The sequence below is a fragment of the Aedes aegypti genome, chromosome 3, assembly GCF_002204515.2.
Source record: "Aedes aegypti strain LVP_AGWG chromosome 3, AaegL5.0 Primary Assembly, whole genome shotgun sequence".
Lineage (NCBI taxonomy): Eukaryota > Metazoa > Arthropoda > Insecta > Diptera > Culicidae > Aedes > Aedes aegypti.
In genome coordinates, this window is record NC_035109.1 from 266629434 (window position 1) to 266645819 (window position 16386).

General features: G+C 37.9%; 1 protein-coding gene across 8 annotated transcripts in view; it reads right to left on the bottom strand.

Annotated features, from left to right (window-relative positions):
* Positions 1–16386, bottom strand: part of LOC5579663 (glycine receptor subunit alpha-4) — a 143302-nt gene that overhangs the window by 21119 nt on the left and 105797 nt on the right. For 7 of the 8 annotated variants that reach the window (XM_021851756.1, XM_021851755.1, XM_021851760.1 and 4 more), the window contains 2 exons: positions 11564–11663; positions 11230–11384 (listed from right to left, as the gene is read on the bottom strand). In XM_021851756.1, the coding sequence (XP_021707448.1) occupies positions 11230–11384; positions 11564–11663 (255 nt within the window). Of the gene's footprint in view, positions 1–11229; positions 11385–11563; positions 11664–16386 lie in introns of those variants that run through there. The other variant, XM_021851761.1, reaches the window with a different exon arrangement.

The following is a 16386-nucleotide window of genomic DNA, read 5'->3' on the forward strand; positions in this document are numbered from 1 at the left end:
GATGATGAAATGCAATCCATTTCAGCATATTCCAAAAATAGATCTACACTGAAACCTCTATTTGCGCAATGGAATTAGTGTTACGTAAATGGAATTCAGTTTGTATGAAATGTTGCGGACTATAAACAAGACTTAGGGAGCCCGATCCTATTATTGGCACTTTTGATTTACTTCGGCAGTGGTTTTCTGAAAGCTACAACAGAGCTCATATTTGGCTACAATATGCGTCGTACTGAAGCGCTTCTTATTGAAAAAATTTTTAGACAATTCGGCCGAGATAAGCCCCCCTTGCCAAAGTGAATCATGGAAATGCCCAATTGGTTCTGTACCCTATATGACGAAGCTGGTTAAAAACTATGTCAGCTATATACTTCGTCCAAAGAGTTCGAAGGGTCACCTTCAAGATGTCCCTTCCGTTTTGCACAAGCTTCAATGCTTCGAATCCATGAAACATTAAAAAGTATGTGCTTAAAGAGTATCACGTAGCCTCACACGAAATTTCCATTTACTTATTATTACGTAAATAGAAGTTACGAAAATGGAGATTTCAGTGTAATGTGGGACTATAGTCCCACATATGAATAAGGGCTTTTGCACTCTCAATACGTGAAAACCCGAAGGTAAAGCTACTCTTGACTTTGAGATACTGCACCTTGGACGGGTCAGGGCGCAGCGCCTTCAGCACTACAATGTGGAGGCAGGAATTTGAATGAAAGTTTAGAAGGTAAAGGTTATCGATGGCTTCCATCGGGGCAAATCGCACATATATTTTCCGCCACGCCGAGGTCCGTCCGGGAAGTGAATTCAAGTTTAAATTTATGTACTCGTGGGCTAGTTGAAAATAGCGGTTATCCACAAGGCAAAACCGAAACCAGCACCCATGAGTTTGGCTCACGGGCATCGATCAAATGGAGTGCACCTTTCAGCAGTTAGCAGAACGATTTGATTGCAGGTCGAACACCCAAATACCTACTGTAGAGAGCAATTGGAAAAGGCTTTCTTCACCAAGTTATTGCGAGTTGTTTATTTTTGACTTTTCTGATAGCGGCTGCCTTGCCATTGCATTGCCGAGGGTTGAATTCGATGTAGGCGCCCATAAGGTTTTCCATATTGCAGTCATAGGGAATTGTTCGGTTGCGGTTTGTAGTCTCTGGTTACAACGATATAGCAACATTAGGGTGGTTCAAAATGTAGCAACATTGTGATATCATTCCTACAAACCTTGTGATGAAAATAGAGTTCTGCCAAATTTTTGTAAGGATTTATTGGTGGCCCAAAGATGTTGCAAATAGCAGAAACTAAAATAATACCTCTATCACACTGCTTCTCAACCTTGAAAACCAAAGCAAATCGGCTCGCTGTAAAGTGCTCGTTTCAGCGAGATTTTCAGATGATCGGGGGTCCGCGGATCCCTGTTGGGAAACGTGGCTTAAACACATGTACTACTATCATCCATATTGATGCTCTAATGATCTGCAAATCTTATTACTCAAGCTAATGAAAAAAAAACAGGTTTTGGGGAAACAGTTTCTTTCTGAGCTAATTGTGTTTGAGAATTTTGCAGAACTTCAAAGAACAATAGCGAGTTGAATTCCTTGTTAAGAAATGTCCTTTATTATGATTTGAAAAACGAGTTTTCACTTTGGGATGGTGAGTTTGTACATACACTTAAGTACTTACTTGTATGTAAAATTTTGAATTTGTATTGGAATTTGACTTTTACTGGTCTTTGACTTTTTCAAGTTTCATGGAAGAGTGGCAGAGAAAGAGATTTTTGTGCAGAGCCCAACAATAATTTCCATATAAACCTACATAGTCTTTGGACCCATTTAAATCACCAACGAAAATTCTGAAAAATTCACAAAAACTTCATTCTTATTATAATGATTCTAAAACAGATACGAAAGATTGGATTTTTTGCAACATTTTTGCACCTTGAATCACCCTAAGCAACATACACAGCTTAACAGAATGGGAAAGCCTAAACAAATTTATACAGGAAACTAAAACACTAGATATACAACGGCTGATTGCTGGGTGCAATGTGCGGTTTCGCTGAGTAGAGTTTCTAGAACAAATTTAATACAATAGTTTTTTCAGATTCTACAGAAGCGAATTTATTAATGTACAACTTTTTTTTTCTTTTTGTTGTATAACAAAAGAAATCGATTGAAATGTGTCTTCACTCACCCCAGAACATCATGATGTTAAATTAAGGGTTACTAATCCTTTATAACAGTGTAATGTAATTAGAATTTTACTGAATGCCTATCACAATATCGAACCAGCTAGCAATGAACAATGACTGAGAAGAAAATCTGTTTATCCATGACACATAATTTAGAACCTATAGTCATCTGGAAATTTTAAATACCTTTAGTCATTTGGAAAAAACGAGATGTTAGAAAAGCTTCTTGAATATAAAAGTAGTGGAGGCTACTTCATAAGGATTCGATGGGGTAAAATGCATTGTTTAATATTTCATGATGTAGATTAAACGTGTACCATGAAAGCTCAAAAATGTCATAAGGAATGTATTTTAAATCGATTTTCTGAGGCTTCAACGGCCACGTCCTGCACTTCGTAAAAAACTTTCTCACCAATCGTACCTTCAGGGTGGTCATCGGAAACACCAAATCCGATCCATTCAGTGAAGAGACCGGCGTTCTGCAAGAATCCATCATATCGGTGACTTTATTTCTGATAATGATGAACGGCGTCTTCCAAGACCTTCCAAACAACGTCAAAATATTTGCCTACGCGGACGACATCGTAATTGTAGTATCTGGACCTACAATCGCGGCTATACGAAGGAAAGCCCAAGCTGCCGTTACCAGAGTAGACAAGTGGGCTTTCTCCGTCGGCTTCTAAAAGTGTCCGATGCCATGTGTGCTCATCCGGGTACAGAATTAGTGGGCCTCCGATCAACTGAGGTCTGACCTTCAAGCCCCACTATGAAGGAGTCAGAGCCAATTACCGAAGTCACCTGAATTGAGGAGATCCCTATCGAGACATCAACAAAGCAACAACCGGAATATCCGATTCCTTGTAGCCGCTGCCATCATCGATAGTCGCCTGCTTTACGGATTGGAAATCACATATCTGGCTATGAACAACCTCATCGACGCGCTATCCCCGATCTACAACCGGTTTGTACGAATTGTCGCGGGGCTCCTCCCTTCCCCTCCGGCCGAAGTTGCATGTGTGGAAGCCTACCATTTCGCTTTCACGTCATCGCGACTCTCTGCACGAAAGCATCCACCATCGCAGAGAGAACCGCGGGAAACCGTAGAACTCGCCTCATGAAGCAGACCGCCTGCTAGAGAACGCTACCGGCTTGCATCTCCCACCAATTGCCGAAACACACTGGTGTGGTGAGCGAGGCTGGCGCAGCTCAACTCTTAAATTTGATGACATAATAAAAAAATAGCTTTAGAGCAGGAGACTCATCCATTCGGTAGTGAAAAACCGTCGCCGAGATTCTACGGAAAGACTACTCAGCACACCAGCGTCGATACACTGATGGATCCCTTGCCGTACGAGGTGTTGGAATAGGTATAACGGACGAAAATCTAGCAACCAGTCTCACCCTCCCTGGACAGTGCTCAAATTTCTCCGCCCAGGGCAGTTGCTATTTTATATGCCGTCCCTGCTCCTACTAATAACCCGATAGTTATCATCACCGACTCAGTGAGCTGTTTCACAGCGCTTCAGTCTGAAGCCCCTCGTCAGCCGCGGACCCAGGGGATAATAAAAAAAAAGCTCCGTACGGCGTCACCATAATGTGGGTCCACGGACAAAGCAGTGTTCCTGGTAATGCAACCGCAGACTTCCTAGCAGGAGCCGGCCCTTCTAGTCGTCGTTACAGCACTAAGGTGCCCCTTGCCGACACTCAACGGTGGGTGAAATCAACCATACGCCAAACATGGCAGGCGAGGAGTGGGCGAACTCACGAGGGTCCTACCTGCGAAAAATCAAACGTAGCACTGATGCTTGGACAGACCTGAGGTCGATGAAGGTACAAAGAAATAATATCCCGGTTGAGAACCCGTCACACAAGGGTATCTCACAATTACGGAGGAAACCCTTTCCATCGGAAATGTGAGGTATGCGACACGAGTAACACAGTTGAGCATTTCATCTGCAACTGCCCAGCCTTTGATGGCCCCAGACAGATGTATGGGATATCTGGTAGTATTCGAGAAACCCTGCAGGATGACCCCTCTTCAACGGCGGCGCTTATCTCGTTCATAAAGGAGGCCGGATTATACTTTAAGATTTAGAGATAGCGTCCTTGAAAAATGTACGTGATCGTAACCCACTATCTGTTGTAGTCCCGTGATATGCATGTTTTGTAGTAGTTTTTAACTTGTCCGATCTTTTGTCCGTTCTGAGCGTTAGTCACATGCGAAACAGGTATATATTTGTGCGTCTAGATCTTTGTTGTTTTAATTCGTGCCAACTTAAAAACTCTGTGTTCTTAGGTTGAGTTACAACACTTTTGTAGTTTTTTTTTTCTCAGGCTGAGCTGCAGGCTTGTACTGTTTTTTTTTAACTAGACTGGGATGAACCTGCCTACGGCAAAAATATCTTCAATAAAAAGTAATTCAAATCAAATTCAACTAAAATTTTCCAAAGAGATATCGATTATTTTTTATTGTTATTTTTCAGTCTTTCATTGCATGTTTTTATCAAATTACAGGTCAATATGTTCCACAATCTTAATTTGATGAATTTCCAAAGAGTTCGTAGTTTGTCTAAAATAGCCCAGTTTTAGTAGAACAGCGATAATCATTTTTTCAAATAGGTACCATTTTTATAAATGAAGTCAAAAAATTTCATTAAACGCCTAGAGGTAGGTAACGCGCTATTTTTTTTATGATTGTTGATTATGATGGTTTAATATCCATTTTTGATCGGTTTGATGGTTGAATATCTATTCAACAGTTATACAACTTTTCAACTGTAATCGATAACTGAGATATCAGTAGAGTGAGTGTTCCCTTAGTTGTGGGTGTTCCTATAGTTGCAGTAGTGCCGTTTTCACTGATTTTATTTTACTAGCTACAGAACCGACACTGCCAATCGACGTATTGGCTTCTTGATACACGGAATAGTTGAAAAGACCGCTCAAATTACTTTAAAATTGATGAAATATCACTAAAATTGCTAAAACTTTACTTACTTATACCAATAGTTGAGATAAAGTGTTCCTATTGTAGAGGATCCCATAAGAAAACAACGGATACCGCAGCTATAGGAACACAAATTAAAAATATACCGCAACTAAAGGAACAGTGTACCAATAGTGGAGGTATTATTTTTCACTGACATGCCGTGGATTACTGCGATGAAATCATTTTTCTCATTAAGTCAATGATCGTTACTTCCCGTTACAACATTAACATGTACATTAATTGCGCTTCTTGATTTTAGGCGGTTGAATGAAGTTCAATCGTGCTTAGTACCTCCATTATTGGTACATCTACCCTACTTGTTTTAAAAATTTACAAGAAAATTCTTCAAAACAAAATGCATTTATTAAAAAAAACTATTAAAGTTACCCCATTTACGGTACATTTTATACATAAGGGATGGTACACAAATTATGTCACGCTAAATTTCAACTGTTTTTGACCCCCTCCCCTCCCTTCGTCACACTTTTTGAATGAATCGTCCGAAATTTTTGTAAGGCTTGTCACGCTGGGCTCGACCCTCTCCCCCCTTGGAGCGTGACATAATTTGTGCATGACCCCTAAAAGAAAAGCAAAAATCAAATACAAAAGTATTTTCAGTCGAAACAAGCACGAAGAATAAGAATTTGTATACAATTATATTTCTGATTGGATAAATATTGATTGATTCTCTTGTATCGACAAATCAATAGTTATATACGAATTTCTGACTTTGATTACATAAAATAGTTGTAATTGAGTTGTGTTTGATCCTTCGACCTTGACGCTTACTCCTGCGGGGGCCGGTGATGAGAGCAGGATCAAACATGTCGCGCATCGGTCGAGTAAAGTGAAAAAGTGCCGCGTTCGATTAGTTCTTTCTGTTCTTTCGACGTTGACGCTTGCTCCTGGGCAGTACGTCAAGAAAGCCCGAGCAGTCGTCAGTTGTTTTCCCTCTCGGGTCGCGCGCCTATTTTCTCTGAGTGCTTTTATATAGCCGAGCAAACGAGTGAAGCTGAAAGTGGATGGTTGCTGCTCAAGGATGACGGATCAATTGGTGAGCTCGTTTCATGCTACTATTTCTAATCTATAAAATATGTATGATTGTACCTTTAATCGTTACAATGGTGAGACGTAAATATGATTTTTCAACAAACTTTGAAAGGTTCGTCACTGTGAGTGTCGACATAAACTCTGATTCATAAATTATGTATGTCAAAATTTTTTTTTCAAAACTATTTTTTTTACCTTTATTTTTGTAATTAAAAAAAACTTTGAAGGGTTCGACACTATAAGTGTACACTTGCGAAAGGTTCACTTTATTCAACAAACTTTGAAAGATTCGTCACCTCAAGTGTTGGCATAATTTTTCTCTACATAGATATTGTTCATATCGAATGGAAATATTATATTTACATAAAAGCATGTTTATATCTAACAAATAATTATTTATCATGGTCTAATCGCTTATCAAAGTGAATCCTGTGACCCAACGATCCTCCCTATTAACAAACATCCCTCTGAGTAACCTTTGTGGAGATGCAGAGGCAAACACGGTCTCAAAATAGCAAAGGTTACACACTAACATTCCTTCCCCTAATCCCACCTGACTGCAAGGACGTGGCCGGCGCCGTTATTGATCATGTATAAATAGAGGCACTGAATTATGCACACTGAAGAAGATTATGGCCAATCTCAGCCGAACTTCTAGTTGATTCTTTGTGCATTTTCACTGACTTCGGTCAATCACGAAATAGCAACCATTGATATGTGTAGTCAATCTAAGCTAAGCTAAGCTAAGCTAAGCTGGCATGACCAGATGATTTTTGTTTATGTTTATATTAATCATAATGGGCTCCGCTGGTTTCGCTACCTCCTATCTTCACGGTTCCTGAAATCTCCGTTATAACCGCGGAAACCACCTTCTGCGCTTTGGCCGGTTATGACTGCACCTGCCGAACACTACACGGTTCTGTAACCAGGGATGCCAAGTCAACTTTTCAAAAATCTGGAAGATTTTAAAAAATTGTCTGGAAAATTCTGGATCGCTTATGTCGTATATGAAGAACCTAACAAATTATTTACAAAACCTTACAAATTCATTTCAAATTTTATCTGGATCTTCCAGATTTTTGTAAAATGGGGCCTCAAAAATCTGGAATTTTCCAGACAAATCTGGAAGGTTGGCAACGCTGTCTGTAACGCAAGGATTGTAGTCAACAGATGCCTTGTTGTCAACAGATGTTTATTGTCATTCGAAGAAAAATACAAAAACTGGGGGTTAGATCTGACGGAAATGGTCTATTGAAATCGTTTACTTGTACAAATTACATCACACTCGCACAACACGGTGCATGAAACTCGTCAATCCTCGAATGAAACGTTATTTTCAGAGTTTTACGTGTATAAAGTAAATCGAAACAATCCGTAGTAACTGTGAAATAAACTTTGTAATCATGAATTATGTCGCATAAGATTACAGTTTTATTCGCAATAAAATCTTACACTCGCATTGAATGCCAAATTTCATCATATAAAATATGCACATAAATCTCCACCACTTTTGCATGTATGAGGCCTTTCGACGACGCTTTTACGGAAACATTGTACATATAAGCATCGCATAACGCAAAAAGTGATTTTGTTATACATACATTCTGTTGTCTGGGGTGCATGAAAACGTCATGATACTACAATCCTTTTCGTTATGAAGATATTTCATGGAACATCTGCGCAATGAGAAATTCCAATGCACTCAAGGTAAAAGCAGTTTGCTATTTTAACACTAAATATTCAAAAAAATGACAGAAAACGTATGTTTGAACCTACACAATTTGGAAATTGTTTTAAAATGCATTCTTGGCCGGTACAAAAATTGAGAAAAGGTTTGTCGCCCTATTTTATGCAGTTATCGCACTTCTTCTCAAACTATAGTGCCAGTTACAGAGCTTATGATCAAGGTTATTACTTGCATACAAGATGCGACACATTAGAGTAAAGCATGACAAGAGTTTCTTTTTTTAGATTTCTAGCTTTTTAATTAAAACAAATGTTTAAAATGGTGGTTCGAATGCTATTCAAGTGAGAGATATTCACTCCAAATATTATACAAATCGATTAAGATTTGGAAAAAAGACGAGAATATTGTAATTTTCATAATAAATCTTTGAGCTGTTTAGTGGTTTACCTACCTATAAGTAGATGAAAAACCAAATTTAGTACTACACCATTTAATTCCACTATAGTTCGTATCCTTTGACAGATACGCGTATTTCGACCTCAACTGTAAGGCCGTCTCCATATCTCTCTTGATATCTCCCTATTTCGATGTGATTTTCGTTCCCAATTTTTGAGATTCAAAACAATTTGCGAAGATGAAATGACATCTGTTTGTTTTCGATTTTCCTGGCAACGGAGTGATTTTCAATCTAGTATTCCTTAAAAAATGTTCTATGTCTCGATCTCTTCCTATCTCGATGTTCCCTTTGATATCGAGATGTGGAGAGGCGACTGTAGTACTAAATTCGGGTTTTCATCTACTTGTGATTTTCAGACAGCCTAAGCTACCTAAGTCGGGCGGTCGGTTCCGGATTTATACGGAGGTTCTGTGGGGTCTATCCAAACGTCATTTCAGACATTTCCATAAATATCTTCCACGGGTCAAACAAAAATAAAGTGTTCAAAACTGGATGATAAACCATAAGTATATTCCGACTCTTCCATATCATTTGGAAGAGTTTCAGAAATCTCAGATATGAAAGATTCGTGATATACTTATGGTTTATAATCCAGTAACAAACACTGTAGTTTTGTTTGATCCGTGGAAGATATTTATGGCAATGCCTCAAATGACCTGCGGACACACCCAACGGGACATCTGTTTAAATCCAGAACCGACCGTTCGATTTAAGTTCCCTGTACAAGTCCTGAAATTAGGAAAGTGTTGTGTCAAAATTTCATTGATATCTACTTAAAATTATGGAATTTAGAGCCAATTGATCTCCAAACATTGGTTTGAGAAATAGGCCAGGGACGCAAAGGTTAAAAAGACTCCAAAACGTTAATAAGGGTACCGGGGGCAGTATGAGCCCCCGGGGCAGAATGGACCCTATAGCTTTGCAAATGCGAATAATTTTACACTTTAGATCCAAACAATATTTCAGTTGCCTGTCGAAAGAGTAAGTCATCCACCAAATTTTCAGAAATAATGTTCTAAACATTGATTTTGAACCGAAAAATTGAACATGAACATGGGATTGAAAATTATAACATTCATACCTTACCAAATAAGGTTTCAGAGGCAAATGACTGCAAGTTGACCGATAATGTAGATTATTTATGCTGTATTCAAAAATATATTGGATTTTTTTCTGCTGCTTTAAAATATATTTATGACTTGCCAGTCAAAACAGGCTAATTCCTTAGAGTCGTGTGCCTCGTGTCCCCTACTTTCAAACGAGGATTTGCCCTTTGAAGGAAGCACCACACTGGACAACGGACCACAGTTAGTCGAAATACGTTCCTGACGAAAAGTTTTTTGGACTGAAGTGGGAATCGATCCCACACTCCTTGAATCGATGCGACTAAATGCTTGGTAGCACTAGCAGCACGGCTACTAAGCCAGCATGGAATAAAATAAAAATAGAATCATATCCGATTTTTTTTTATGTGCGGCTTACCATAAGGATGCTTTATGGTGTATTAGTTTTTGCATAAATGCTTGGAAACCGATTTTGGCCTATAGTGGGACAAAAAATCGAGCTATATATTATTTGGCGGAAAAAGTTACATATTATCTTGAATTTTAGCGAAATTGACTTCACTATGCGATAAAAACCATCAAAATTCCACGTTTTTACTAAATTTTGCATATTGTACAATTAACCCTGGGCCATTAATTGAACCCTTATAGGCCTGAGTGAAAGCAAACATACTAAAACTCTCACTGATCAGCGAATTTTTAATAGATTCAAATGATTTTTTGTCGGTATACTGGCCCACATATCTAGTTTTTAGAAGAGGAACACTGGCATATTCATTTAATAAAAAAATAGTGTTTTTTTTCTACAAACATAAGTTTATGGCTGGTATAAATTATGCCTGTCATAAAAGTATTGTTGTTTTGTATTTTGACCAACGAACTTTTGACCCAGACAAGATTCGAACTCTTGCCCCACCGGTGGAGCAAAAGTTCCTCTAAGACAATCAGTTTTAAGACTGTTATAACTTAAAATAGTTTCATATTTTAAAACAAGTTTGCTTATATGTTGAAGGAGCAGTGAGTGGTATTTATTTATTTTCAATTGTAATAGTTTTTTTTTTATTGGAAATATTGAATATACCACTAAGGTCGAACTTTTGCCCCACTTTAACTCTAAATTTCAATCCGAAATGAAATGGGCTAATAATGAATCCAGATAAATGATTATTTGATGTTCTAGAAACTCTTCGCGGTGCCAACTAAGCTCAACAGTATGAAACCACTGTTTCATATTTTGGTTCCGGTGTTCTATTCTTGTATTCAAAAATTAACTTCAATGTGCTGTAATAATATTGCAACTTTTAGAGTAGAACATTGCGGCAAGCCAAAGATGATAATTATTTTGAGCACATAATAACATAATTACTTATGATATCACTTTGCTTACATGCAAATAAAAACAAACAGTTATTCTTTAAATTGAGCATAATCCATCGTCTATCTCATTTTTAAATTTAGAGTCAAATAAGAGTTGAATTTAAATTTAAAATTTAATAAGAGAATATCAATAGCACTTTGAACCACTTGTTTTGGTTTTGATTGATATTGAAGAATATAGACAATTCCAGGAGCATTACCCAATTTAATATCAAATTAAACATTGGCAAGTAGTTGATAAAATCTGCAAATAATATGAAATTGCAAACAATATATAATCACATGCACATTTGTGCAGAAACAACGACATGAATAATTGATAAAAGTTGAGAATTACGAAGACACTTAATGCAGAAGGGACAAATGGCGGTGGAGTTGGGCGTTGTTCAATAGCCAACTGGTCAAACAGCGACTTACCTGATATTTTCGAATTCAGAAAGTACGGATCCGGTTGCCACAGGTTGTCGAAAAACTCGGGCGGAAGTATAACGTGATCGTCGCCATCCTCGAAGATGTCGTCATGCAAGTCCAGTCGCGACTCGACCCACTTCTGGTGCACGAACATATCTACTCTGCAAGGGAATGCACGGCGTTGTTTTTCGTCGTCGTTTTCGGAGTCGCATGGGTGGAAATTGAGAAGGGGTTTTCTTTGTTAAACGATAGAAGTTCTATTTTGGGGTAAACGCGGAAGCGGAAATTGAACAAAGTGGATGCCAATTAGGGAGAGAAGCGTTCGTTCGTCAACCAGTACCTGAAATCCATATCCTCCACGTTGATCGAGTTGATGTCGACGACGAATATGCTGAACTCTACCACTACGGGGGTGCCTTTTTTCGAGGGTGGTCTTACCTCTGGAATGAGAATAGAAAAAGATTTACATTAGTCGAATTGACTTGTGCTTGTACTTTGATGACAAAACCAAACATTCGTTTGCTCTTCTGAATTCAAATCACATAAAACGAGAAACCCCGAAGTTTAAGCCAAAAACATTTCGATTCAGAGGTGGCGCAAGCGAATAGAAGGTGAATTAGCAAGGTATAAAATATGATCTTAGTGAAGTTTACGTAACTTTCTTATTTTACAACTAGTTTTGAATCCTTCTTCTTTTTCTTTTTGGCATTACGTCCTCACTGGGACAGAGTATGCTTCTCCACTGTTTTCAATGAGCACTTCAACAGTTATTAACTGAGAGCTTTATTTGCCAAAGATACCATTTTTGCATTAGTATATCGTGTGGTAGGGACGATGCTACTCTATGCCCTGGGAAGTCAGAAAAATTTCCATTACGAAATGTTCCTGGACCGACCGGAAATCGAACTTGGACACCTTAATCATGGCTTTGCTTTGTAACCGCGGTTTCTAACCACTTGACTAAGCAAGGCCCCTGGGTTTCTCATTTAATGTGGTTTTTGAAGAGCACACCAATTTTTAGTTTGAGTGCTTTCGAAAAATATGCTGCAAGCTATCGTACATGTTTTGCTTGGATAAAATTTTGAATATATATTTTATAACGTTTTTATTCTAATCATTTTGAGGGAGAATTTGTTGAATTTCTTTGGAAAGAAGTTATCCATCCGTCTTCCTCAATAATTGTTAAACACAAATTGACCTCCTGGAAATTAACTAATTGCATATCCGTGATCTCTCAAATATCTTAATAAAAGTTGGCACGAAACGTTCAATCAAACTTCCCCATCTTTCCGTGGAATTCGTGCGAATCTTCATGTTGCAAACATTAAGCTTCCCGTTTAACCTTATGAATTGCATGGCAGTGAAACAGAAACTACCGGCAAAAGTTTTTGATGTGAATTATTAAATCATGATAAATGCGACATTGGATGAGCGGAAGGTGGCCTCAGTATTTTATTTTTTGTTGCAATTCAAGTGGAAGCTTCCGCAGTGCTTGTGCTGTCTGCTTTTTCAACGAGGTTGCTTTAGTGATGAGCAGTCGTTGCTCAACAGCTGCTATTTGTGCTTATTAATGTTTATATGTCAATTAATTAGTGGATTTGGTTCACGCGATTTTTGCATTGCACGTGCTGATTATGAATAGCATCTGCATAGGGAAAAGTGAATTTCATGCAATTGTTTTTTTTTAATAATAGATAGCAGTATGATGATAAGCTGTTATGACATTTGCAAAGCGACTACAACCTTTCGTCATTCTTAATTTCATGCTAAGTTGTAGTTGTGCAAACATATGGATATTAGGGCGGTTCAAAATTTAAAAATGTTTGAGAATCCATGTTCCTTACCATGCTTACCATAAAAATAGTGTTCTGTGAAATTTTCAGCTTTCTAAGTGGTGATTTAAAGGTGGATTAAAGACAATGTAGGTTTATATGGAAATTACCATGGTGAAATTTTGAGATATGTTCCAAACACGCTAGTACTGTGATGCAAGTACAAACTTATTATCCCATAGTACAAACTCATTCTTAAAACCATAATAAAGAAATTTACTGAAGAGAGAAATTCAATCCGACGGATAGCAGAAGAGATATTCATGAGTTTGCTTGCTATTATTTAGCTTAATATGGGATTATAGCCCTGCAAACATGTACAAAAATCCCAAACAAAATTAGCTCAAAAGAGATTTGTTTCTTCGGCAACATTCTTCATTAAGGTGCAAGAAAAAACGGCACAAATGTCAGAACTGAAAAAGCAGTTTTCTCCTTTTAAAACAACAAATAGATGAAAATAAAAACACACAGCCTTTTTATTTGGCAAATGAAAGAGCTGTGTGTTTTTATTTTCTTCGATTTGTCTATTTAAAAAGAGAAAACTGCTTTTTCAGTTTTGACTTTTGCACCATTTTTACTTGGGCCTTGAGGTTTGATGAATGAGTTTTCAATATGGGATGATACGTTTCTTCTCAAATTACTAGCGTGTTAGGAACATTTCTCAAAATTTCTCCATATTAATTTCCATATAAACCTACATTGTCTTTGGGCCACCTTCAAATCATCACCTAGAAAGCCGAAAATTTCACAGACCACTATTTTTATGGTAAGGATGGTAAGGAGCATATGGGAGATTGGATTTTCAAACATTTTTAAAATTTGAATCGCCCTAATGGATATGCAAAATCAATACCACTTTTGGGTGCCTCTTTCGAAAGGTGTTTGAGATATCTGTTTGAAAATTATGGGGATTCTGTCTGCGATGTGGCAAGAGTTCATCCGTCAATTGTGCTACTTTTTCTTGAATAGAATGAGAATAGTCTTCAGTGACAGTGTGGTACCGTTTTGCCTCAAATTTCAAACAGACTCATATTCCGAACACTCGTGTTTTGTATGGAAATTTCACTGTAGCATTTCGTTGAGATATGATTCCCGGTCAGCCCAGGATCTTTTCGTAATGGAAATTTCCTTAACTTCCCTGGGCATAAGGGTATGAGGACTTTCCACGATATGACTGACAGCTAAAAGTGTGCACGCAACCGAAACGGAAGGGTAAACAAAACATGCAAGTGTTATCGCAGCTTTACAATTTCTTTTGTAATCGAACGGTCACTCCGATCACAAAACGTCAAAAGCTCGTGGTAAACAAAAAACAGCTGATTGCAGCTGTCTCATGGATTGCCTTATACAGTATATCATCGTACGCGTACCTGCCACACGAAAATAGCAACTTTGGCAAAGACAAATCTCAGTCAGGTAGGTTGAAAATGCTCAGCTCATGAGCAAAAATCAGTCTATTTTAGGCACACTTGATGATCAGCTAAGGCAGGGTTTCTCAACCGGTGGTCCGCGGACCCCTAGGGGGCCGAGACGGCTTCTCAGGGGGTCCGCGAAGCTAACTCAAACAAACATTCAGTTGCTGATTTTATATCACAAATATTTCAAAAAATGTAACTTATTTAATTAAACTTTCAAAAAGGTCAGTACTGATGAAAAACATTCACTATCAATTTATTAATGATCTTGTACGGTTAGATTACTTCGAGTGTGGTCGTTCTAAATTTTCTACTCCAGTCTTGCTTGGTTGTTTTCCAGTGTGAGTTTCAAAAAAACAATCTAAGCTTGTTCAATGAGGTATGAATAGGAAATTCCTTGCATATTTTTGCTTTAACTTTTGCAGTTTTCGACAATCTTCCAAATTCCTTGGGCCCTGGTAAATAATTTGCGGGATTGTAATACGAAAAACTACCACAGTATTTTTGGAGAGATATTCAAAGTTTTCGTAGAGTTTCCGGTGATTTTCTCAACGAATTACTCTTTGACATATTGTGACTAAACAAACTTTTGTAAAGCTGACTAATATAACTAGGGATGAGAATATTACTGGCGCGATTTTTTGTTGGAATCTTGCCAGGATTTTGACAAGATACTTTCTCAAGATTCCTTATCGGATTAAAACACTTTAGAGTCTTAGTAGACTTCTTCGAAGGATGATAGCAGAATTCTTGCATTATCTACGTGGCTGCCAAGAATATCAACCATTTTCAGGGGTCCGTAGGATACTTGTAGAATTTAAAAGGGGGTCGCAGCTTTAAAAAGGTTGGGAACCACTGAGCTAAGGGGTAGGCCGTGATTCGCCAAGCTCGTTGAGCGTTGACGATCATTGATCAAACCCTTTGTGATCTGCGCAGATCAGCAACAGAAATCAACTGATCATGGCAGTTATTTGACCAAATTGGAGTGTATTGTGGAATAATGTTTTTCTCGAATAACAGTGCTCTAAAATTATGTAAGTAGATAAAATGTTTTCGATTCAGAGTATGATATTTTTGAGGGTTCATTATATCAGTTTAGTGTCCTGAATGCGGCGGACAAATTTGATTCGTTTGGTAAAATAATTTTGTTGCTGGATGGTTTACCAGTACCTGAAATTCATTTCAGTTTTCTTGTTCTTGATCTAATGTTGCAATAGAGGACATGTCCCAAGTAACCACTAAGCCGTAAAAACTGGCACCAACTCGGTTCTATAGTCGAATAAAAGGCATAGCCAACAGGGTTAACAGGAACTATATCATAATTAAGGGCTTTAAAAAGCCACTTTGGCGAATTATTCGGCTGATAAACAGCCTATTCGTACCGAGTCACTGAAATAAGAGATGTCAAATTTTTATAGCATGCAGCAAAAAAGAAAATAATAAGAAAAAAAGTTTTGTTTATCGCTGGTTATTTTTTTCCTTTTCTCATTCTCTCTTCTGTGATGTTGTTTTTTTTGCTGCGTGATCCAGGCTCAAACTGCAGTTGTCGGTGTTCTTATCGATAATGCTCGTCGTTTTCCCATCTGTTTCATTGCTGCACAAGTGGATTAGTAGGTTAAACATCGTATTTGAAAGAGATAACATTGCAGCAGCATGTGTATATTTTTCCTGCTAAATCATGAGCAATGCTGGTTATGCCGGTGAGGTTCTGATGAAATGTGTCTAGAGATATTTATTACCACATAGCAGCGCGGAAGCAAAATCCACAGAAAAACTAACCGCTTATCAACCAACACCCCCCCTTCCCGAGCAAAGTCCAACATCAAAAAAAAAAAAAAAAAAAGCAAGTTGAAAACATATTCTGTTATCAGCATCGAGTTGATATCATAAATTGATATCAATTTGTCACTGAAACA